We start from the raw sequence: 27,311 nt of genomic DNA on the forward strand, positions 1-27,311 counted from the left end.
AAAGCGCTTATGGAATAAATATTTTTCAACTGTCTGACTTAGGACGAAAGTGCTTTTGGAAGAAATATTTTTCAACTGTCTTCTGGCTTTTGGGCTTTGGATTTATATGAACATTATTTTTGAGTAATTACTTTTGTGAGAGCCTTCTTCCATTTGTTCGTGAGCCTACTTTTTGTTTTCTACAAAAAGTATTTACCTATGTAATTGTTATGTATAAATTTTTCTTACTAGTGCCTACATTTTCTGTACTATTGGGTCCTGCCCGGGTCATGACTTGGATGGGAAATTGTAAATTTATCCCCAAGCTGGCCCCCACCAATGTCCTTTGTTAGCAGAAGCTGTCAGTAAGAAAGGTACCCTACCCCTACAAATCCTCATCTACCTTCCTATTAACATGCCCCCCCCCCAGTGTATGCACCCCATGATAATTGGGACCTAAAAGGTTTGGTGTGCATGGCTAGGCTTGTAAGGGCCCTAGCGGTCATTTGCCTAGTAACAAACTATGAACCTCTGGAAATGGTCTTTGGATCAGCTGACTCACCTGGTTAACAAACAGTAAATAAATAATTTTAACTTGGGACCTGTGTGATACTGAGACAAAAATCAGAGAGAGTTAAGGAAAGAAAGAGAGAGAAGGGGAGAGGAGGAGGAAGAGTATTATTTGTGCTTGAATTTTAGAGGTTTTGGTAACTACTGTGATAAGGACTGAAAGCAAGTCATATCATTTTTCTTTTGCTGTATATTAGAAAACTGAGAAGCTTTTGAAGGAAGAATTTAAATGTACTGCAATTTTTAGTTGCTTTGTAGGAAGTACTGGGCACCCTACACCCCCAAACCACATACATTTTAAAATTGTCACTCATGGGTCATACCATCTCGAGGAAATGAAATAATTGTGGAAAGCAAGTAGTCCTATTCGTTGTACTTATGTGACCTCTGAGTTAATAAAAGTAGAGAGGTGTGTGTGTGTGTGTGTCTGTGGGGGGGGGGGGGGTCTCTGTGTGTGGTGCGGGGGGTATCTACATTTTTAAAATATTATGAAAAAACAAAATTCAACTTTAGCACTTCTTTTCCGCTCTGAGTATACATGTTGCTTTGGTATGAGAATTATTGATAGTACAGAGCAGTTGTAGCATATATTTTGTGTAGTACATAACACATTCTGTGTCAGGTTTTTGTGAGGAAAGCTGTCTTGAACGTCAGAACTCCAGCATATAACATCCTTTACATTTCCCAGTCCTTAGTGATAGTGGTCAGTATGCCATCATTTAATTTTCTTTCTCTTTCAAAATAAGTGTATTAAAAAGAACTTGCAAACTCTGTTGTAGAGTTGATAGTGAATTTTTGATTTTATACCTCATATTTAACAGACTGGATAAAAGCAACATTTAAGGTCCCTTATAAAATAGTCAGAAACTGTTTCCCTTTAAAGTCAGTCAGTTTGGGTTTGGAATAAATATCTTTAACAGAATAAAAACGTGCTGTATCTCAGGAAAGATGCCCAACTTAAAAGGCATTTACAGTGGACATGTATGTAACTCTGAAGATTGAGAACTACAGTTTCTCATATCTTTTTAGACATAAGATTAGTAAATTGTATGGAAAATAAAACTTTGCATGTACTGCTAGCCAGCTTTTGATAGGTGTTGCCCTATTTTTGTCTGAAATTAAATGCAAAACTATAAAGAGAGTTATGTACAGTTATGAAGAAACTGAGTTGCAAAATAGATGGCAACAGAAGTTGCGTCAGAAACTTGTATAGAAATTATTCTCCAGAATGTCCGCTGAGAGTAATAAGCATTTCAGCTGCTGATGTGCCAACAGACAACTTTTCTTTGTCAAAGGTAACACAGAAGTGTTAACTATTTTTTTCTTTTTGGTTGTTGTTTAAGCACTCATGTTGGACCTTTCCAGCTGTACTGGGAAACCGCCTTTGATTGTGGTGAAAAATGTGAACGTGCAATTTTGGCAACTTAACATTTCTCAGTTTGCTTGTCTCTTCTTTTAGTTCCTTTGGCTAACTAGTAGTTTTAATTTTGTTCCTCCTTATGAGCATTCTCATGAATTCATTCACCACTTTAGTTAAAATTGTGTTTTAGTTAGAAATGTACATTAATTAGAATTTGTGTACTTGTTTAGGGTCTGTAATTACTGATGTAGGTGGTACTTTGTAGAGCAAGAACTCGTTAAGGAGATTCATGTTTGTGTACTTGTTGGCAGTTACTCTGACCATTTCTGGATTCATTGCTACTAGGTTTCCCTTACTCATTGCAACTCAACCAATTGCAATAAAAAGTAACAGTAGTACTTCTGTTCATAGTGATTAACAAGAACCCAAAGAATATCGGAGAGACAATTGTATGGTAACTTTCACAATTGGAGTATTGCCAATGTTGTGGGATGTTCCGGATGTCCTTTAACAGAGCATTTGGTTTTATTTTTAATTATGTGAAATACTACATATGTTTTGCTTTGCTAAATTGTCAATTTCTTGGTTGTAGTGATCTGAATGAACTGCAGTGAGTTTTGGTTTTAACTGTAATGCATTCCTTTACTTAAAAAAGAGAGAAGATTAACTGAGGACGTGCATAGTGGTGTTTCTAAAATGGCAACATTTGAAATGCGAAAAATATCTGAGAGGTAGACCACTTTTAGGGAGAGAAGGGATGTGTTGCATTTCATTTGGGTGCTTCTACATGTTGGGGTGCTTAGAATGTCACAAAAAAGAAATCAAGAAAGAGGGTATGACTTGTAAAGTAAGGGGTACTTACCTTCATCTGGAACTTGCAAAAAAGTTTATATAATGGGGAGGGTTTATACAAAAAGATGCAACTACATGAGTTACTAGGGAAATGAAAGTTAGTGAAACTCCTGAAGAGAGAAGCAAGACGTGGGGTGGAAAGGTGTAGTGTGCCACTGTGGGAATATAAAGTGCCTAGCTAAGTGAACTTCATAAATGTTTCTAATTACCCTTGTGTGCTGATGTTTTCATAAATCAATTAATACTACTACCAGAAATTGTACATGCGTCAGAAGAGATATCCTCTAGAACAACCTGCTGGAAGGCTTGGATTCTGCTCAGACTACAGTCACCAATACCAGATGTTCATCGTGTTACACTGCTGCAGTCATTACACTTGGGTTATCCTGCCGTCAGGCGGTTCCCCAGTTGGCCTGAGTTCCAAAGTCTTGGTCAGGCGTCGGTTGCTGTCGCCTCCTCCCTGACGTCAGTGCGACAGAGGTATATAAGATGCAGCCGACGCCATTTTCTTCAGTCTTTCTTGCCGCACAGTGCCAGAAGCAACAGCAGTTCGCAAGTGCCGGTCGGCCGTCTCCTGAGATTTTCATTCCGAATCCAGAACCGAAGTCTTCTACAAAGTCAAGTATCCCGTTGGGGAAACTTTTTCTTGCCTCAGACTGATGTCAGTAACTGTATTTCTTGTGGGAAGCAAATACCTCATAAGTATTTCCATTCCTATTGTATCCCATGCCTAGGTCCTGACCACGACGTCACTGGTTGTCGGTTTTGTGCTAGGTTCAACAAGCGCACTATTAAACGTCGGTTTGATTTTGCCCGACAATATTTTGGTAGAAAATTCAATTATACCATGTCGTCAGAACTTCCGATGACCGGAATACACAAAAAGCGCAAAGACAAGGATAGGCATCCGAGGCCCAAAACTGACGACAAAGCCTCTTCTAGGCCAGTTGTCGGTTCTCCGGATTTCAGCGAGGCGCCTTCACAGCCCCTGACAACCGCTTCTGTAGAAGCACAGGCCGCCTCTGACTCACACGTGGAGATGGCTGGGCCTTCGGATACACAAGTTCTTCAGCCTACCGAGACTAACCTTTCAGAGGGATCCGGAATAGCTGAGCAACCCACAGCTGCAGAGGGTGTCTTCAGACCTACTCAGTTAAGCATTAAACCCTCAGGTAAGTCTAAGCCTCCTTTAAAGTCAAAGAAACAAATACAGCATTCTCCAGGACAGGCCTCCATGCCTAAGAAACAAATGCTCAAAATGGCCGAAGACCTAATCCCTCTGATCAGGGGATCACATCCCCCTCCTGATAAAAGGCCTAGACAGGGGATCACATCCCCCTCCTGATAAAAGGCCTAGACAGGATGCAGACTGACTCATCCGACCAGGTGTCCATCTCTTCTGATTCATCCTCAGACCTAGGATATTCTTTACCCCCTTTGAGGATTCTGATGTTGAGGAATCTATCCCATCAGCCTCACTGCCTGAGGATTACTCCTTTGGAGAAACCCTACATACCATGAGGGAGCATTTCCACTGGGAAGGCCAGGATTACTCAGAATCCAAGAAAAGGCTCAGAGACTTCCTATTATTACCTCAACACAGACCTCTTGCTATTCCGCCAGTGTCAGATATTGTGGATGATGTGTATACTGAATCCAGCTTAAATCCGGATTCCTTACCTCCAGCCCCTGTTAAACCTGACAGATAATACTACAGAGTCCCTGACTCACATAAATTTCTGTATAAAAGCCCCGTAGCCAACCCTAAAACTATTTCTCAGGGACCCAAAGGAGTTGAGGCCTCATCAGCCAAAGAATCCATTTCCCTCTGACAGAGATTCCAGAGCATTAGACAGATGGGGAAAAGAAAGTATATACGTCTGCAACTTTAGCAATGAGAGTCTTAAATTGCCAGTTTCACATGCTAAAATATTAGCAATTTTTACTGTCTCAGTTGAAACAAAAAATGCTTCCAGAATCAGAACCTCCTAATTTTAAAGAAATGCAGGATTTATTGCATGCAGCAGAACAAGTGGGAAAGCATACTTTGCAATGTGGTTTGGACTCTCTAGAGGCCTCCTGCAGAGCAGCAGTTACAGGCTCTGTCATTAGAAGACATGCTTGGTTAAAAGAGCATACGTTACCAGATCATGTTAAAGAAAAATTATTGGATGCACCTTTGCAGCAGGATGTGTTGTTTGGAGTTAAGGCAGAAGAGGTATTAAAGAAAATGGAGGATAAGGCAAAATCTATGCAAACGGTGAAGGATTTCTTACAGGTTCAGCCTCCTAGATTTAGCAGAAACTGGCCAACTAAGAATTGGTCCTTTCCAATTACAGACAGACCTCAAAGGGGAAGATACAGACGTCCAAGAGGTAGAGGTCAAACACAAGGTCTTTACAGGCCTCGACAATGGGTTGCATCAGGCCAGAAAGAAGGGGAAGACAGGCCCCAACCATATAAAAAGCAGCTCCAATGACTTCCCACTACAGCTGCCAAATAAATCCTTTTTGGCAGCCCCCTTGGGAGGAAAGCTGGCACTCTTCTACCACAATTGCCAAATGATCACCAAAGACAAATGGGTTCTCAACATTGTATTTCATGGTTACAGGTTCCACTTTCACACACTCCCATGGTTAAAAGGAATGCCAAGTCTGCCACCAAATCAATGGGCAGAGGCTCAAAAACAAATTACAGCACTCATGGATATGAGAGCTATTCAAAAGGTACCATCACAGGACACGGATTTTACTCTAGACTCTTTCTGGTACCCAGAAAGGACAAAGCCTGGAGGCCCATTCTGGATCTTTCATCTCTAGACACTTACCTGGATGTTCCGAAATTCAAAATGTTGACATTACCGCAGCTTCTTCCCATGCTGGGCAAGAAAGCTTGGCTCGTGACTTTGGACCTCAAAGAGGCATACCTGCATGTCCCTATCAGACAAAACTGCAGTAGATACCTCAGATTCATAGCTGGTTCAATGAACTACCAGTTCTCTGCACTGCCCTTTGGCTTATCAACTGCGCCCAGGGTCTTCACAAAGTGCCTGGCACCAGTAATTGCATTTTTCAGACAGAAAGGAATTCAAATTTATCCGTACCTGGACGACTGCCTGATTCAAGCAGAGAGCAAGGACATTCTTCTAAAGCATCTGGCATTTGTAAAAAATAAAAAGTTAAGTTGCCTGGGGTACACAGTAAATGAAAAGAAATCAAAACTAGTGCCCTCACAAGAGATTATATTCCTGGGTGCCAGCTTGAACACAATGGCCCAAATGGCTTATCTCATGCCAGACAAACAAGGACAACTGACTCAATATTTTCAATTGATGGCAACAAAGACCCAACTCCCTTCAAGAAAAATTCTGCAGGCCTTGGGTTACATGGCATCCTGCATACTACTAATTCCATATACCAGACCGCATTTGAGGAAACTACAATGGTACCTAAAGAATGTATGGTCTCAACACTGTCAAAGTTTGGAAACAGTTGTACCACTAATCCCTTGCCTTCAACAGGAGTTTCAATGGTGGGCTGAAGCTTGTCACCTCAACAAGAGACAGCCTTTTACACAACCCACAGCCAGGCAAACACTGAACCACCCTGGATTTTGCCTCAAATCCCACATCTGCTGACTCAGCACAACAAACAAATACTACACAGCCAGCTAAAGACCTTAAACCTAGCTGCATGGAAGATTCCTTAGTCAAGCAAGCAGTGCCTCTCTCCAAAGCTGTTATGGATGTCATTCTGGAGGTCAGAAGGCCTAGTACCAGGAAAGCCTATTCGGATGAATGGAACAGATTCTGTGCCTGGAACCAAGCTCACAGCCTTGACCCTCTTGTCCCAAACATTCCTCAGATACTACAATACTTAACTGAGATGCTGGACAAAGGACTCCCCTTCTCATCCATCAAGATCCATGCCTCTGCCATCTCTGCTCATTACAACACAGATCCACCAATTTTCTCTAATCCTCTGTTAAAACAGTACCTCAGAGGGGCTAAAAACATAAGGCTGCCCCGTAGAGCACCTACTCCAACTTGGGACCTCAACTTTGTTTTGGAGAAGCTAACTTTACCTCCTTTTGAGCCAGCCAACACAGCAAAATTAAAATATATCTCTTGGAAAACTGCTCTGCTCCTGGCAATAACATCAGCATGAAGAGTTTCAGAATTACAAGCACTAATGGCAGTGGAACCTTTCCTCATTTTCCACCAGGACAGGGTGTCTTTAAGAACTAACCCTACTTTTATGCCAAAGGTGGTATCCAGTGTGGCTCTAAACCAAACTATTCACCTACCAACTTTTTATCCTAAACCCACAGAGTAAAGGGGAGAGACTACTACACTCTTTGGACATTCACAGGCAGTTGCGCTTCTACTTGGACAAAACCAAAGCTTTCAGAAAATCTGAACAATTATTGGTAGCATATGCTGCAGGAGCACAGGGAAAAGCCATTTCAAAACAGACTATTTCAAAATGGATAGGACATTGTGTACGTTTCTGCTGCACATACCATGGAAAACCTGTACCTAGCAGCATTAGATCTCACTCCACCAGGTCAACAGCCACTTCAGCTGCCTCAGGGGAGTACCTACCAAGGATATTTTGGAAGCAGCAACTTGGAGTTCTGTACATAACCTTCACCAAGCATTACCATCTGCCTCTATACTCTAAATCCAGAGCTGGCTTCGCCACTGCAGTGCTGCAGGGCCTTATAGCCATCCCTAATGCCTTATAGAACCAGCCACCCTTCCTCAGCTTTGGGATTCTACCCAAGTGTAATGACTGCAGCAGTGTAACACGAACATAGTACAGTTTTGTACCTACCATAAATGTAGATGTTCGTGTGTATACACTGCTGCAGTCCAGGTTACCCACCCTCCTTCCCCTTTTACTGGCTGGTACGTACCTATGTTGTCTACCCTTACTACCTATGGGGAGTATTTGCTGGTAGCTGTAAGTTGTTTTTTGCTTTTCTTATGTATGTTTTATTAGCAATTGGAATTGCATACCTATTTAGGGCACCTGACATCTGGGGCAAGAAAAACTGAAGAAAATGGCATCGGCTGAATCTTATATACCCCTGTCGCACTGACATCAGGGAGGAGGCGACAGCAACCGACGCTGGACCAAGCCTTTGGAACTCAGGCCGACTGGGGAACCTCCTGACGGCAGGATAACCCAAGTGTAATGACTGCAGCAGTGTATACACTCTAACATCTACATTTATAGTAGGTACAAAACTGTACTTTCTTGATTTCCCTGACCCAGTGGCACTGGTTAATTGAGGTGCTCCTTTAAACCATATAAAACACCATTATAGTAGCTTACTGTAATGTTAGATCTTTGAGAAGCACATCTTAGTAGGCTTTCCATCTAAATACCAGACTAGAAAGTTACTGAGTATTTCTTGCATTTGGATTTCTGACTATGTGGACATTAAAAGTATACAGCCATGTTGAAGGATACCACCGGGCAGTGACTTGGTCAGTCTAATGCCCAGCCCCAGTGCATGCATTTGCATTGCCACCTCTCAACTGAGGGATTGTAGAAGCATGTGTCCAGCTTCACTCCTCCCTGTCCCTAGGATAGGCATATGTCCTGTCTTTTTCTTCCAGCTCCATCTGAGGTCATAATCAGACTTAAATCACTGGGCCATAGGGCTTCATCCCTGTATGCTAAGGGAGCGGGCTAAGTTTGTCTTCATTACATAAACAGTATTGTTGTTTATGCACCGTATCATCCCTGTGTACGTGCAGGTATTTATGGCCTCTTTAACACTGTCCATTCCAGACTACTGCTACAACTACTTTTTCTGTACCAGGCTTCTGCCACCTCAGATGTAATGCTTCATCCCTCTTAACTTTAGTGAATATTTCACAAGCTATAGCTCAGTACGCTCATTCTCAAAGATGTATTCTCCTCTGCTTTAGAGCAGACTGGTAACTTACTCTGATTAAATGATCCAGTAACTTAACTTTGTGTTTCACTGTTGCAGTTATAACTGATGGAATTTCCTGCCATGGAAGCCCTTGATCAGCCTAATTACTAGAGAATTTTCTCCTTTTCCTGAAGCCAGTGGACACCCTGACCCAACGTCAAGACATCTAAGTATAAAGGGAGCTGGCTGGTGCCATAACCTCAGTTCTTTCTTGCTGTTGGAGCATGGAGCAGAGTGTTAGCCAGTGTGTCTCTGTCCACCCCAGAGCTAAGTACCCCATTGTGGAGCTTTTCATATGTTTAACTAATGTCAGAGGAAGTTAATAACCATCTCTGCTGTGGCAAGCAGATACCACACTTTAGCTCCATTTGTGTAAGTTCTTTAGGCCCAGAACACAACGTACCTAACTGTCGGTTCTGTGCTAGGACTATCAAGCTCAGAGCTGTGATTTTACCTACTCAATTTAGTGAGTCTCAGGGGTATTTGTGTACTATGTCATCCACTAGTTGGACGAATAAATGGCAATCTTTGAAACTGTACTTCACAAAGTGGATGTAGTAAATGCGGTACACGCTAATTGTCCATTTTCATTGTGTTGTTTTCTGAAGTTTAGTGTTTTGATTTTTGTAATGCTTCATGACTGCAGACACCAAAAATGGTTTCTTATTTTAGAGACAATGATTACCTTAAGAACAAAAGGTAATTTTTTGGTATGAGCATTGCATCCTGAGCAGGATGTAAAAATTAGTTAATACATTCATAAAGTACTAAAAGTAAATGAATTCTGCAGTTTGCAAGAAAACGTAAGATATAGATGAGTTTACCTGAGCTTAGTAAACTTGCTGATAATTATAAGTTATACAGGTCCGTCTACTGTAATTCTAAGACTCAAGTGTGATTTTCAGAGTTGCTAAACAAAAACTATGAAATCATCAGAGAGCAGTGACTGCAGAAAATCACTGTTGACCTGTAAAGTTATTTTTGCAGGGATAAACTCCCCTGCACCCCCTTGAGCTTGATATATCCATTCTGAGATGTCCATAGGTTAGAGAACAGGGGATTCTCTGAGAAACAACAGTCTCAGACATGGTGCATCTAAGTATGAATTTTCACTCCTTCAGTCTGTCTACTCCAGAACTGCCAGAACAAGTCTCAGAATATCAAATGGTTACCATAATTTAGCTCTGAAATGTGCATTTAAAATGTGATTTTAAAGAGGCTTCTCCCCTATTTCTCTAGATCATCTATGTATTTTCAAACCGTCTGCAGGCTTTGCAATTCTTATCATCAAAGTTAGGATTGCATTAAACAATATAATATGGCATAGAAATGAAGAATTTGGACACATTTCTAGCTAGTCATGTTTGTCAAATTGCAGCCAGAAACAGCAGTTTCAGCAAACTAATCTGTTTTGCACATATGTTTCACAAGCGTGTTACACGTGGGCCATGTGATCAGTGGGAGCTGTTAAGCGTAAACAGTTTCGCCTGAGGCAGTCGTGGTCTCATTGGTGTGTTTTTATGCTCCAAGCCACTAGAAGTTACATTTTTTAAATTAATTCAGTGATCATAATGTTGCAATAGGTGTATTCAGAAGCATGAAGCCTTTAGACAACTAGGTACAAAATGATGCTAGTGGAGGGAGGTAGGAGCCTGATAGTAAAGCTGTTTATTTAAAAATAACTAATGAAAATACAGTACATGGGGCTGGAGTCCAAAGACATTGGTAAAGACTGACCATGTTTTTGAGAATTTGGCGACTTTGGTGGTGGACTTGTTTTCTTGGGGGGGAGGGTAGAAAAAAAACATCTGTTGATCACTTTGTTTTTAACTGAGCTACATCTTGGATTGTTGTAGCAAAAAGCTCTGTACCCTTTTGGCAGTAGCGTACAGTAGGACTATCTAATTTAAAGTTACTGATTTCAGGGCTCAGCTTGTACTCTCTCATTGACTCAGAGCTCAGTTTGAGTGTTATCATTGGTTCTGGGCTCAGTTTGAATGTTTTCATTGGTTTCTTTGTCTTCGCTGCTTTGCTCTTGTCTGCATGTAGGGTGATCCTTGGCTGTTACACACGCAAAAGCACCAGTAGTTGTATTTTCCCTTAGAAGTGGCTGCTGTCTAGCAGAACAGCTCACAACTGTTCAGTGAACCACTCAGTAGAGATTTTACCTCTTGCCTATTAACATCAGACCCTATAGATCTCATTTTTATAGACCACCTACTGTAAACCACATAAGCTAGACCCCCCCAAAAATAGCTTCCTGCCTGATACCCCCATCATTTTCTCCTTATCTGCAGTGATACCTGGTTCAAACCTTGCATTATGGATGGTCTGTTCCTCCTGCCAGCCTGGTCGACATGAGTTTTGAGGTAGTGTAGCAACTGCCTCATGTACACTGACAACCCCTTACTTCTAAACTACTCAAGTACAATTTGTGAGAGATGCTGCTACACTAAATCTGGAATCACTGCTCTCTCACGCCCAGAACAGCAACACTAAACAGGTTGTCAGTGCACCCACCATGACTCCTACTCAAAATATGCACCCAACACACAAACCTTCATATGCGGAGGTACTCTCCAGAAACCTACCTAAACACAAGAGACCTCCAAAACACAAACATGCTACACCAAACACAACACCCAGTACACACACAAACACTAGCACCTGTCTCACCAAATGAGCCCTTAAGGCAATGCACAACTATTCCAAATGTTTTAGGTATAGGTGACTCTGTAGTGAGACATACAGACACCCACTCACCAGATTAAACAAGGAGAGGGTTACAGTAAGCTGTCTGTCTGGTGCAAGGATTCATCAAATCACACATGCACTCAAGTCTCTCACCAGGTACTGTTATGAGACTGTCGTAATTCATATTGGTGTGAATGACTTAAGACTTCTCTTTCTGGACTACTATATGAAGACAGACATGATTGAGCTCTCTGAATGTGTGTCCCCAGGTTGGTGAGTCCCTAGCTTTGAGCAGCATTTTACCCTCACCTACGATGATGCCACTATATAAACAGAAAATGATTGACTTCAATAACTGGCTTCATTTCCAGTGTCATTTTAAGGGAATCCTGTTCCTGTCAGCATGGGATGATATGGTTGATAGACTACGCTACTTTGCCAGAGATGGTCTTCACCTGGTACCTTTAGGCTTTTGTAGCACTACACAGTGTTATTTATTCAGCACAATATTAGTATTATCATTAATATTATGTACACATTTTTTGATGTATAGATTTAGGGAATGTATAACATATAGTAATCTTTGTAGGTTATCAAATATGTTTATCATTAATTTTAATATTAGGACAAATAGTAATACACATTTATATAACTATCCTTTAGACCAGTATAATATTTAGATATTTGGATTCTAATGGCCTTGAATTTTGTACTGCCTGAAATGACAATTTTGTTGATTTACATGCCAATACTGAAAGTGGACAAATAAATAAATAAATATGTAACATATTGTTTTATAGAACAAAATTTAACAATATATAATAAATATATACTAATTTAGGTTTATATATATGTACTTAAAAAATTTTTAAATGAAAGTTTTTTTATATGTAATAGATGTTGTGATTCATTTTATAGTTATAATAGTTAAATAATGAGTTTAAATGATAGATTGTTTTATTGGTTGATTAGACATTTAGTATAAATAAAGGAAGCCAGGCTGTGTATTCATTATACGACTCTGAAGAAACCGGTTACACCGGTGAAAGCGCTCAGTCGGTGTGCTTTGTTTGTTGGATTAAAATATATATTTTTTATTGCCTCAAGTTCCTGGTCTGTGCCTTATTGCTGGTTCCAGCTTTCCAGTGGTCGAGGATCGTTTGATTTTCTTTAATTGTGAGTTCCTGGATTGGAGCTTTATTGTGGTTCGTTTTGACCTTTAGGCTTTCGGTTGTTGGCTGAGACACTTGCCTCTCCCATAATGCATTTTTTATGTAAGGTCACAACAAAATTTCCAACATGAAAATATCAAGCACAAAAAAGCTAAGGTTTGTGCTGCTAAGTGCAAGGAGTTTAAATCGGAAACTGCACACTCTAGAAGCACATCTCTCCCTGGATGATGTTGACGTCTGTATAGTCACAGCAAACCTGGTTCAAGGCTACAGAAAGTACCCCGGCCTTGCAAGGCTACAATGCTTTCCACACTTTCAGGCTGCAAATTGAAGGTGTGAGAGCCAAAGGCGATAGAATATTTATCATCATTAAAGATAATTGCACCTCTAGACTGGTTAGACAAGATAACTTTACAGAGTTGGTCCAAGAACCAATTACCATTGGTAAGACCCACCTTCATGTCATTGTCAGTTACAAGTCCCCTTCCATGAATCATAATACCCATACAGCTTACTTATACCTACTTGGGCCAATCAAAGTACAACCTAACACCCAAGTCATGGGTGATTTCAACTTTCCCTGCATTCATTGGGAAACTTGTATGAGCCCAAACTCATTTGCACAAAAGTTCCTGGACTTTAAAACAAATGCCCTGGAATAAATAGTGCACCACACCACAAGGGACTCCAGTATTCATGACCTGATCTTCACTAATATGAGTGACAGGTGCATCACATCAAGTGTAGGGCCCACACTGGTTAAATCCGACCATAAATCAGTCACTTTGGCAGTAGCAATAGCACCAGAACTCCCCAAAGTAGAAGTCAGGCTAAGAAACTTCACTATAGCTAACTATACCATCCTGAGGGATAGTATAATCGACTTCCAAGCTCCAGTTTCTACATATGACATTGACAGCTGTACTAAGGTATACACTGATGTCCTGTATAAATATATACACAAATGTATGGATACAATTGTGCCTGATAGGATTAAAGAAAGATTCTTAAGAAAAAACAAACCACCCTGGTGGACATAGCATTAATAAGTTATACAATAAACAAAAGAAGCTGCCATCTAAAAATACAAAAGCAAGATTCCAGAACTGGAAGAGCACCCTAATGGCCCTAAACAAGCAAATAAGACAACCCATAAAATCCTCAACGAGCAGCTATGAGAAAAATTAAGCAGCAATAGGCAAGGATAACCATAAGACTTTCTTCAGCTATGTCCGAAACCTAAAAGGCAGGACTCGAATGTATGCTGAACTAATTGTAGATGGTATCACACATGCCTGACCCTGGGGAAATTGCAAAACTGCTAGCAGACAGGTTTGGTGAAAATTTCACCCATTCATCCCCCCCCCCCCTCCCAAGTGTACCACAAACAATGTCATCATCTCCAAAGAGCAAGTCATCAATACTCTCTCCAAGGCTAAGAACACAGCCTCCATGGGACCAGATGGCATTCCAGGCTGCATTCTAAAACAAGAGCTAGCTACTCCATTTGGCACCCTATTCAACCACAGCCTGAATACTGGCTTTGTCCCCACTGAATGGAAAAACTGGCGACTGTTATCCCTGTCCACGATGGCAGCTCGGCAACAGAACTGGGTAACTATAGACCAGTAAGTTTAACCAACCTCTTCTGTAAGGCAATGGAATGACTCATCATGGACCTCATAAATAAGGATATTAGTGACCTCCAAACCACTTTGGTTTTGTCAAGGGCAGGTAATGCCTGCTTAACCTGCTGGACTTCATTGAGAATGCAACCAGAGCCATAGATGAGGGCAACGCCATGCACACAGCCTAACTGTACTTGGCGAAGGCCTTCAGTAGTATTCCACATTCGGGCATCACTGATAAACTAACCCAGTTGAATGTCAGCCCCTTTGTTGTCAGGTGGGTTGCAGACTGGCTCACAGATTGGCAACATGCAGTCAGAGTTGGAGACTTCACCTCTAATAGCAGACGTGTCACCAGTGGGATCCCTTTTGTTTGGCATATACTTCTCAGAAGTCCAGGCTGAAACGGAGGAGCTCTGGCTAGCCATGATTGCGGATGACTGCAAATTAGGTGCTATCATTGAATCCCCTAACAATGTCAGTGTACTCCAAAAGGGGCTTACACAGATCAGTGATTGGTGCCAAAGCTGTGGTTGGTCTTAAACTGACTGCTAAAAAATGTACCGTAATACCTCAAGTACCAATTCAGTAGTGAGAGACATGAGAACACAAGTTGACTGTGACCTCAACTTTGACCACCATGTGTCTACTGTGGTGAGGAAAGCACTCTACTTTGCTCACCTGATTTAGCAAAGACATATCCTCGAGAGCAAGAGAGGTTGTAACTCCCCTGTACTTATCCCTCATCAGGCCTATTAATATGTCACTCCCTTTGGTATGTACTGTACCAGACACCTGCTGCAACTTGAGAGACATTAGTGACTTCCAACTAAGCAAATGTATGTTCTCCAGCGCATGTCATTTAAGGACAGACCGAAGTTGCTGTCACTTTTCTCAGTAGCATATAGACTACTCAGAGGGATCTTGAGTCTGAGTTACAGGGCTCTCTCTGACCCAAATCTAGTGGAAATGCTACACATCCATAAGTCAAGCAGGACTAGAGTCCCCCATTCTAGGGACCTGAATCTTGCTTGTAACACAAATAGGACCTGCTGGAGAGACGGATACCTGTCTTAGAGATTGCCACTCCTCTGGAATAATCTCCCAATCCAAATCAAGCAGAGCACCTCCATGACCCTGTTTAAGCACAACCTGAATGACTGGATGGGAAACTGTAAATTTCTACTGTGGATTACCCTTGCTTCTCTCCTGGACATAGGTCGTCTTTGATAAAAAAAAAAAAAAAAATCTTGGGCAAAGATATCTCTCATCTGGTATTATATTGGCATTTAACGACTAGGCTTGTAAAGACCCCCAGGTCAATAGCTTAGTAACATCCTATGAACCTATAAAAAACCTGGGTTGTTCACCTGCAAAGGTCAAAGAATGCTAATCCGTTAATCTTTGGGTTTTAAATGGAATTGTTGATTTGATTACATGCCATCCTAATTATAGTTTTTGTAGATATGCCTGAACCTTATAATTTGTGCCTGGATATTTTTTGGAAAGGTTGATTTGAGAATTAGAGTATAAAACAAATCATCTAGACATTTTAAAAGAAATGTCCCAACTAAGTTTCTTAATCAGACAGGCTGCTTTCCAAAATGTACTAGCTAACGTACACACACACACACACACATATATATATATATATATATATATATATATATATATATATATATATATATATATGTATATCTATATACCCACATTTTATAAATTGCACAGGTTAACTTTAGACCTCACTCAGGAGATATAGGTTTTGTAAAACAGAATTGGAAACAGCCACACATCTTGTTGCTGGGAGTGATGCAGTCATGGCAGAGGGCCTGTATATTGAAAGACGCAGTAATTGGCAATACTTGCATTGGGGATTGTGCAAACACTTAAATATAGAAGTAGCTGAAAAGCTTTTGGAAACTAACTACAAAGCGTTATTGGGAAAGAAGAAATGTATATCACATGGGATCACCCATCACCAACAGTCTGAAAAATAGAAGTGAGAAAATAGGATGCAATAGTTCAAAATAAATAAACAAAAGTAGCAGTGATTATTGAAGTCACCACGCCCAGTGATTACAGTGTCTTATGTACAGAGAGACAGTCCTAAAATTTCAGGATTTGCAGGCAGAAATATGAGTAATGTGGAAAACAGATACTCAGTTCTAATAGTAGTACGAGCAATTTGTCTTATTAAAAAAGGATGTACAGTTTTACAGAGATATCTTACCAAGACATTTAACCCCATCTGAATTACTGAAGGAGTTAATTCTGGGCACATTGCGAATGTTGAAAAGAACACTTTTGGCCAACATCCAAGAGTGAAACAATGTTAATTTCATAAACATTAATCATACACCGACTTAAGAATGGTATTAGGAAACCTAAAAACACATGGAGAAATTAAATTGGGAAGTACCTTGTTAGTATGTTTTTGTTTGCCAACTGCATTTTTGTACCTGTCTAATTGGTATGTAGCTTTGATGGATTTTCCCCAGAGTTATGTTGAATATTTTGATGTCCTTCAAGGATGCATCTGCAGTCATAACATATGGGTTGTCCTGCCTCAGGCAGCCCTTCGGTCGGCCGGATTCCAAAGTCTGGGTCTGGCCTCGGATGATGTCGCACTTTCCCCGACGTCAGAGCTTCTGGGGTATAAAGGCATCAGCCGACGCCATAGTTACTACTTTAATTGCAGGAGCAGTATTCTAAGCTGTTGGCAAGAAACCACACACTGCTGTATTGCAAGTCTCTAATTCCTTGTTACCAGCAACTGGAGGCTCCGTGACAATAGTTAAACTTCTAGGACTTATGATATGAGCTTGTGTTTGGTGTGGCTCTAATGAATTTGACAGTATAATACCATAGAACCATTTAAAGTGACCTGTTTTTTGAGACTGTTTGAATTTATTCACTTTCTCCTCTGGAATCTGCATATATGAATGTTAATATTAGTCTGGCTAGGTCTAGAATGTGTGACTTCATGTTTTATAATTCTGTGCTTGGCAGCTCCTTTAAAATGACCCATTGCTACTGCCAGAAGTTTGGGGCCTTTTGTATTAGGCAGGGCACAGAGTGCTCCATTACAAGCAGGCATTTCGCTTTTTGACTTTAGCATTTAATCCTCAAAGAACTGAATTTCTAGTCTCGTACAACTTTTCAGTTGCTTTGTTTTACGTTTCTGTTTTGTATGAATTCCAAAAGTCTGCTAGCAAGCTTTTGCAACTGGTTTATAAGGAGTGTCCCATGCAGTTTTCTCCAGTTATTTTGGTTTTACAGGAATTTTGTGGATTGGTTGTTTCTGTTAATAACCAAGTCCGAGGAGAAGAGGGGTGTGGTCAGAAATTAACATTTTGGGATGGGGTTTCAGTAACTGTATAGGATGACGCCTTTTCCTCTCATCTGTTGTTCAAAAGGGTTTGGCTGCAAAAGTATTTTATTAGTAATAAGTTGTTTTTATGCCAAGAAACAAAGAAGGTACTGATTTGCTTCTGAGTGGAAAAAGAAAGGAAACCCATATGAGACTTATATGTGTATGACGTATATGTATATAAGTACATCATGCCATGAGGTATGTATAGCCCTCTAAGCATACATATTTTTAACAAGTTAAACTAGTTAGTGTGTACATATGTTAATTTAACTGTAAATGGTGGCTGTTTTTAAATCTGCCTAGATTTGTATACATGACAATGTTACGGTTCCTCGGTATTCTTGGCAGTGAGATGCAGAACATCCCAAGAGAAAATGCCTGGGCAGCAGTTAAAAATATTAGGTATAGAGTGCTTGAGGTGGCCTGCAAGTTTCTGTTTTTTTTAGGTCATGTCCCATCCAGATGTGTGTCTTTTTTGGTTTGTGGGGCATTTGAGTTGTCAAAGGTGTTCTGGTTTTACCCGTCGAAATACACAGATTTCAGTTGTGTCATTGAGTTGTTTGGTCTATGTAGAACAGGGAAATGGAGTGTTTTACTCAAGAAATAAAACACTACATTCTGTAGAAACACCAGGCAAGTCTGTTGACCCATGTCTGTGTTTTACAGTAAGATGAAGTCAGGTGTGTGTGTGATGTGTATGAAGTTTCTTTTGACTTTTCAACTCATCCCCTCGTGTATGGAGCCGCAAACAATTTACATATTGGTGTGTGTGTATGTATCTATAAAACCCTTTGACATGACACATTATTGTGTGCATGTGTGTGTGTGTGTGTGTGTGTGTGTGTGTGTAATTGCTTTGTGACATTCAGGGCGATTAGTTCTTACAGGCTTTGCCTGGCTGTTGTTTTGGCAGGGTACAGCTGTGTTGGCATCATGCAGCAATGCAGTGCAGCAGTCTTCAGCTGGGGTACCTGTATAAATAGGAGGTTCAGACACACAGACTTCTGTGCCCATCATTAGTAGAGAAGTCTGAAAACATTTTTATTTTCCTGAACCAGCCCTTCTATAACTGTACAGCTAAAGTTGCAGAACTGCATGCATTGGACCTAAATAATGTTACTGATGTAAATTAGTAATCGGACTGAGTATTTTACTAGCATGTGTAATTTTTGTTTTTGCTTAGGAAACATCGCTGTATTCACGTTGCTATGCAGCTACCTCAACACGTTAGATGACACTGAAAGTTGGCCACCTTGCAACTCGAGCAGCCATGTGGACCAGTAACTGGAAAGGTTTGATAGCTTAATATGTAATTTAGTAGAAGTGAACTGTGAGGTCTATATGTGTGGTATGCCACACCAACAGGGTAGTGTTTGATATGAACCTTTCACAAGTGTATTTTTTGTATTAAATTTTAATTTGATATGCTCTGCCTAAAATTGTTGTTGCCAGGACAATGCTGCAATGAATTCTTTTCAAAAGTTTGTCTGATGGCAAATCAGAAGACGGACACTTCATCTTCCTGTTTCATAAGTACCAGTTTATTATAGTGTGCTCTTCAGGCACAAAGTACTCCAGTGGGCCAGTTCTTTGCTAAATTCTGCACTCCTTTCTTGCTGTAGTTATAGTAAACTGATTGAAGTGAATGTTTTGTACTGCACCAAATTGCACAAAAGTGACATACCATCGGACTCCAATAGGCGTTTTTAAAAATTCTGTTTTGATTAGAACTTGTATTTTCTCAAAGATTAAAGACTTTGAAAGGAGGAAAAATATTAAATGTACTAAAATGTACTCCCCCTTAGATGCATAGACTTTGCATTTAGTTTTGTTGTTGGTTTCTCTATTCCCTCCCCCATCTTTTTGCATTTGTAACATCCCATCCCTAATTTTTTGCCAAATTAGACCCAAGAAGCCCACTACTTCTGCAGTGTTTGAAGGCTGATATTCCACTACAGTTCATCGATATGGAGACAAACAGACATTTTTGGTAGGAGGGGACAGCAGTTGGAGGCATTAACAAGGGAATGAGGCTGCCTATGGAAAGAAACATTTCTGCTGGATATTTGTCCTTTGTTCAAAGCCGTTACAAATGTCTCATTACTTTATAATTTAAGGACTAAAGAAATTGTAACAAGGCTGCCTGAGTAACCAGAAAAAACATCTCTTAAAAGTCTTTGCAAGCACCAGCTACACAAAAATTATATGTAATACAGTAGACGCCCTCTTATCTGGTCTTGCTGGGACCGGACCTTAGGATGAGTAAACGAATGGCTGGTTGATCAGAAAATGCATACAAAATTAAATTTACAGGTTAAGTTACAGCTTATAAATCAGCTAGAATAACAGGATTTGTGTTAGTTTTTTTGCTAATGAATATGAAGTCTAAAACTTAAATGTCTGTCATTATTTAGCCCAGAAGAGGCGGAAGTGTTCTGTTGTTTTTTGCTAGGGCTACGGCAGAAATTTGATGGCCGTTTAAAGAGAGGGCAGATAAGAGGGAGTCTACTTGTAACATTTAGCTTTTCCAGTGATGTGATGGTATAATTTAAGCACATAAGTTATGTTTTATATGATATTTGCCTGTGCATCTGTAGGTTTCTGAGTTTTGCATTGCAGTGAGATGTGGAGTTGATTCATTCATACCACAAATTAGCAGTGGCATGACTTCTGAACAAATCACTTGGCTAGGACCAGATCACTTGGGTGGCCAATATCACACATTTACTGTTGAAAAGATACGTTTGTGTCTAGTGGGCCTTGTCTGGTTAACTAAAATTTACATAGAAAAAAAATGAGAGAGAGACAAAATGCAGACTGATGCAAGTATTGTGGAACTGCCACCATTGTGTTGCACCCCTTAGCATTGACTTTGGATGGGCTTCAGGACTCTTGTGTGTGTTTACATATACATACATGTGTATATTATGTTGGAAACCGGTGTGTGATGCATGAAATAATCTTGTACTTTAGGTTTAGTAAATGAGTTGTTTTATGAGTTCTAAAACCAAAGTTTGATAATCAGTTTCTTTTATTTCACACTTGATATTTCAGGTAACACAAAGAAGCCCACCACATATGCCAATTATCCATTGTTTGTTTTACTGTTTCCCTTTCATTTTAGTGGGATATGGTAATTGTATAAACTAAAATGAAATTTTTTATATTTGTGGCATCATTTAACCGGTTTTTTTTTTTTTTGTTCGCCCTTAGACTGATTTGCCATATGGTCTCCCTTTGCTTTAAATAATTCTTAAAATGCCCCCCCCCCCCGATCAACTCTACCTTTTTCCAATACAGTGAACAGAAATTTTTTGAAACCTTGACTCTCTTGACTATGCTTGAACAAAGCATTATTTTTGTCTTCTTTTCTTATACTATATATATGTTTCCTGATTCTGATGTTTAAATGTCTGGTGGTCATGCCGATATAATAACTTTGGCATTTACTGCACACAGCCACATATACTACACCTTGGGTCTTACAGTTGAATGTCCCTGGTACCCCAATGGTGTGTGCCCAATGTGGAAGTTCCACATAAAGTCCTAGTATATATCTACACACATTGCAATCTAGACATTTATACATGCCATTAGATCTATTACTGGAAGGACTGTCCTTAGATCTAATATCTCTACCTCTTTCTAAGAGTGTTTTTAAATTATAGTCCGTTTTATATACAAATCTAGGTCTATTACCAGCCACCTTAAACAATTCCTGATTTCCTTCAATAATCTTCCAGTTTTTTTCTATGATGATACGAATTTTATTATCTACAGTCATTTGCATGTCATAACTTAAATATGCTTTTTTGTAATTTTCTTTATTAGTGTTCTTATATATGGAATTCCCTGCAGGGCCTAACATAGAAGATTAGGAATTGGTCTTCTTATCCCAGATTTTCTTGCCTTCCATCTTCAGAAACCTTTCATCATAACCCCTACACATAAATTTATGATGAATTCAAACTCACCCTTCAACACAACATCCTCTCTGATCATCCTACTAGCTCTAATGAACTGACCTTTTGGAATGTTGTTTCATATATGTAGGATGTTGGCTAGAGTAATGTAAATAGTTTTTGAATGTTCCTTTCCTAAATATTCTGCTAGTAAATTTATTGTTACAACTGTCCCATTCCAATCTTTTACATCCAAATAATTTACAAAATATTCTGTATCTCCCTTAAACTTTAAAAAGTCAGATTTTTCATTTAATTTATGAGCAAAAGATTCAGTAGTTGTCACATTGCCTTCAATAATAAAAAATTAAATCATTTATAAATCTTTTATAATATAAAATGTTATATTTCTGATAGAACAATTGTAACACTTCATATTCCCACCATCCCATTACAATATTTGCAAAGAACGGGGCCATGGGAGTACCCATCGCCACCCCCCTTACTTGCTTGTAGTATTGCTGATTAAATAAAAACAATGATTGTCCAATAATATGTCTAATAGACAAAAATTAATTTCAGTGTTGGACATAAACGCACATTTGTTTAAAAACGATCTAACAAACTCAATACCTTTGCTATGTGGGATGGTGTTATATAAGGAAACCACATCTAAAGTTAAAATGATGTGTGAATTTGGATCAAAACAACTATTTGCACAAAAGATTTTTATACTATGTAAAAACTCCCAGGAATCTTTTAAATAAGAATCCATTTGTTTCACTAAGGGATTTAACAAGATATCTACCATCAGATATACCTTCGGCAACCTAATTTGGTGCTGAGATGATGGGCCTGAAAGGGGAGTCGGTAACATTTTTATGGGTTTTGGGTATGCCAGACATGACACCAACTCTTGGATTTTCAATGTTACAAAAATCATACATGCTGGAATCTAAGTCCTCATTCATCAAACTCTCATACAAAAGAATGGAGATATTTTTATAACATTTGTAAATGTCATTCACTTGTACTTTCTTATGCTCATTAACATTATTTAACATATTTTCCATTTTAGTGATGTAAGCACTTTGGTCCATGACCACTATCATACCTCCCTTGTCAATTTTCATAATTCTACGATTTTTTATTGTTGGAAATGTCTTTCAGAGCTGCTCTCATGTCAGCACCTAAGTTATCATGATACCTTCTACCTGTCTTAGTATCATTATTCAATAGCTCTCTCAATTCATTTTCACATGAAATTTCAAATATTTTCAAGGTGTGCAATAATGGCTTATAACAAGAAGGCTTGACAAAAAAGGAATCAGCACATTTAACCTCCTTTAAAATGTAACTCAGGTTTAATTTTCTAATATATTTTTCAAGCACAGTATAGTGTCAGTGACTTCTGCTCTTCTGGCAAGAACGAAATTTAAACCCAGTCTCAATAATTTTAGTATGTTCCTCCTTCAATAAAAAACTAGACAAGTTTAAAATATTTTCTGACCTGTTTTCATTTAGTCTTCCGTAGATGAGTCTGAGGTTACCCTCCCCTTCTTCCGAGTCACCATTTGTTTAGTTTTTGTCCGTCTCTCTTCTTTTTCTGTTGCTAAAAAAATCTTTGATTTAGCTCCAAGGCCTTTTTCACTGCCATTTACAAAAATAAGACTGTTATTAGCTAAATTTTCAGTTGTATTCGACTCGTCTGGATCCAAAGCACTGCTGGTCTGAACTCTGTTAGGGTCCTAAGAACTTCCTTGGAAGGAATGTCATTTCTGCTACTTCGGTATAATTGGAGCCCTTTTTGTTCTTAAGGTGGACTTCCCTGGTTGGGTGCCCATTGTTAAGTTGGAGCTAAAAAAAGGCTTTTTCTCACTGGAATTAACAAAGGATAAATGAGCAGTACCCATGTTATAAGCAGCTAAATCTTGATGCAATTTGTGATTTTTTTTTTTCTCTGTGTCAAGATTTTCTCGTGTTGGTCTACCTCATCGAGCAACAACACATGTTCAGTTCTTTCACTGAAAACTAATTTAAAGGTGGATTCAATGTCGTGCTCCACCTTTACAATTTCTGCTTCAAGTTCTTTCATATTCGCACAATTCCGCTCAACAAGTAACCTCAAAAAATCGAGGCCAGCAGTATTAAAAAATTATGTTCATTGTACAAAGAAAGGATCCTTTTCTGTATCCCCATTAGGGCATTTGAAAAATCTCAAGCCTTTCGGCATTATGCCCAATTCAATACACTTAAAGTACTTGTTCTCAATGTCCATGCTTTTGTACTTTCTAAGCAATTTGCTCAAATGTTCGCACTGCTATCTATACATATTCATGTCAATTGGATTTATCAATTGCTTTGTTTTGGTGAAAGGATCACCATTATTGTCAAACACAGCCGCTATATTAGCATAAGTAATAAATGGCTTTTCAGCCCGATCATGCGTACCTTTATTTTGCCAACACAGTGTTACTGGAACTTCTAGTGTTCACTTCTATAACAGTCTCTGCATCATCGTCAGATCCTGAGCAAACCAAATCTTCCTTAGAACGACCTTTCGCAAAAAATTGTAGGGACTTCTGTATATCCCCCAAAGTTTTTAACAGCAACTGAGTCAAATTAGGTTCAGAAGTGCCTGGTGTGTTATAGACACCCAGATCTAATAAAGGATCACCTTGAGAGATAGGCATGTCAGCACAAATAAAACAAACTCCTCAGAAAAGTGCAAAATTGACAATGAACAACCATCACCATGATCTGAGACCAAGGAAAATCCACAAGCTGTATTAGCGTACAATCCTTTATTCATCGCTATTGTCAAAACTTCATCAGAAATAAAAAGTACTGAAACCCATCCCACTTTTATACAAAACCAGTTAACAGCTCATCCAATTAAACAATTGATATTTCATTAAAGCCATTTAGTAAATATGTAACTGTGCAATGCCCTAATGGGGTTACAGAAAAGGATCCTTTCTTTGTACAACTAGCAGAATTTTTTAATACTGCTGGCCTCAGTTTTTTGAGCTTACTTGTTAAGCGGAATTATGCTAATAGGAAAGAAGCAGAAATTGTAAAGGTGGAGCATGACATCTAATCCACCTTTTAAATTAGTTTTCATTGAACTGAACATACATTGTAGCTCGATGAGGTAGAACAACACGAGAAAATCTTGATCCAGAGAAAAAAAATCACAAATTGGATTGGGATTTAGCTGCTTATAGCATGGGTACTGCTTATTTATCCTTTAATTCCGGCAAGAAAAAGCCTTTTTTTACCTCCAACTAAACAATGGGCACCTTGGGAAGTCCATCTTAAGAACAAAAAGGGCTCCAATTATACCGAATGTAGCGGAAATGACGCATTCTTTCCAAGGAAGTTCTTGGGACCCTAACCGAGTTCAGACCAGCAGTGTTTGTTCTGGATCCAGATGAGTCGAATACAACTGAACATTTAGCTAATAACAGTCTTATTTTTGTAAATGGCAGTGAAAAAGACCTAGGAGCTAAATCAAAGATTTTTTTAGCAACACAAAAAGAAAAGAGACTGACAAAAATGAAACAAATGGTGACTCAGAAGAAGGGGAGGGTAACCTCAGACTCCTCTACGGACAACGACTAAATGAAAACAGGTCAGAAAATGATATTTTAAACTTGTCTAGTTTTTTATTGAAGGAGGAACATATTAAATTGAGACTGGTTTTAAATTTCGTTCCTGCCAGAAGAGCAGAAGTCACTGACACTATATTGTGCTTGAAGAAATATATTAGAAAATTAAACCTGAGTTACATTTTAAATGATGTTAAATGTGCCAATTCCTTTTTTGTCAAGCCTTCTTGTTATAATCCATTATTGCATACTTTGAAAATATTTGAAATTTCATGTGAAAACTAACAGAGAGCTATTGAATAATGATAATAAGGTAGAAGGTACCATGATAATTTAGGTGCTCTGAAAAACATTTCCAACAATAAAAATCGTAGAATTATGAAAATTGACAAGGGAGGTATGATAGTGGTCATGGACCAAAGTGCTTACATCACTAAAATGGAAAATATGTTAAATAATGTTAATGAGCATAAGAAAGTACAAGTGAATGACATTTACAAATGTTATAAAAATATCTCCATTTTTTGTATGAGAGTTTGGTGAATGGGGACTTAGATTCCAGCATGTATGATTTTTGTAACATTGAAAATCCAAGAGTTGGTGTCATGTCTGGCATACCCAAAACCCATAAAAATTTTACCGAATCCCCTTTCAGGCCCATCATCTCAGCACCAAATTACGTTACTGAAGGTATATCTTTGATGGTAGATATCTTGTTAAATCCCTTAGTGAAACAAATGAATTTGTATTTAAAAGATTCCTGGGATTTTTTACATAGTATAAAAATCTTTTGTGAAAATAGTTGATTTGATCCAAATTCACACATTTTTAATTTAGATGTGGTTTCCTTATATGCCACCATCCCACATAGCAAAGGTATTCAGTTTATTTGATCGTTTTTAAACAAATGTGTGTTTGTCAAACACTGAAATTCATTTTTATTGTCTATTATTAGACATATTATTCGACAATCATTATTTTTTGTTTAATCAGCAATACTACAAGCAAGGGGGTGGTGATGGGTACTCCCGTGGCCCCATCCTTTGCAAATATTGTAATGGGATGGTGGGAATATGAAGTGTTACAATTCTATCAGAAATATATTTTATATTGTATAAGATTTATAGATGGTTTAATTTTTATTATTGAAGGCAATGTGACAACTACTGAATCATTTGTTCATGAATTAAATGAAAAATCTGACTTTTTAAAGTTTAAGGGAGATACAGGATATTATGCGGATTATTTAGATGTAAGATTGGAATTGAACAGTTGTAACAATAAATTTACTAGCAGAATATTTAGGAAAGGAACATTTAAAAACAACTATTTACATTACTCTAGCCAACATCCTACATATATGAAACACAACATTTCAAAAGGTCAGTTCATTAGAGCTAGTAGGATGACCAGTGAGGATGATGTGTTGAAGGGTGAGTTCGAATTCATCATGAATTTGTTTATGTGTAGGGGTTACAACAAAAGTTTTCTGAAGATGGAAGCCAAGAAAGTCTGGGATAAGCGGACCAGTTCCTGTTCTTCTATTTTAGGCCCTGTAAGGGAATTCCATATAGAAGAACACTAATAAAGAGAATTACAAACAAGCATATTTAAATTATGACATGCAAGTGACAGTAGATAATAAAATTCATAACATCATAGAAAAAAAAACTGGAAGATTATTGAAGGAAATCAGGAATTGTTTAAGGTGGGTCATGATAGACCTAGATTTGTATATAAAAAAGACTATAATTTAAAAACACTCTTAGAAAGAGGTAGAGATATTAGATCTATGGACGGTCCTTCCAGTAATAGATCTAATGGCATGTATATATGTGTAGATATATACTAGAAGGACCTTATGTGGAACTTAGACATTGGGCATACACCATTGAGGTACCGGGGACATTCAATTGTAAAACCCAAGGTGTAGTATATGTGGCTGTGTGCAGTAAATGCCAAAGTTATTATGTCAGCATGACCACCAGACATTTAAACATCAGAATCAGGGAACATATATATAGTATAAGAAAAGGAGATAAAAATTATTTTGTTCAAGCATAGTCAAGAGTGTCAGGGGTTCAAAAAATTTTTGTTCACTGTATTGGAAAAAGGTAGAGTTGATCTAAGGGGGGGGTTTAAGAATTAGAGCAAAGGGAGACCATATGGCAAATCCGTCTAAGGGTGCACAAAAAAACGGGGTTAAATGATGCCACAAATA

General features: G+C 38.8%; 1 protein-coding gene across 3 annotated transcripts in view; it reads left to right on the forward strand.

Annotated features, from left to right (window-relative positions):
* RXRA (retinoid X receptor alpha) overlaps nucleotides 1–27,311 on the forward strand; it is a 1,663,729-nt gene that overhangs the window by 882,568 nt on the left and 753,850 nt on the right. For all 3 annotated transcript variants that reach the window (XM_044058644.1, XM_044058646.1, XM_044058645.1), the window contains exon 3: nucleotides 18,761–18,869. In XM_044058644.1, the coding sequence (XP_043914579.1) occupies nucleotides 18,809–18,869 (61 nt within the window). In that variant the 5' untranslated portion in view covers nucleotides 18,761–18,808. The remainder of the gene's footprint in view (nucleotides 1–18,760; nucleotides 18,870–27,311) is intronic.

This window comes from Protopterus annectens, chromosome 16.part0, assembly GCF_019279795.1.
Source record: "Protopterus annectens isolate FY-2018-M chromosome 16.part0, PAN1.0, whole genome shotgun sequence".
In the NCBI taxonomy this organism is placed as follows: domain Eukaryota; kingdom Metazoa; phylum Chordata; order Ceratodontiformes; family Protopteridae; genus Protopterus; species Protopterus annectens.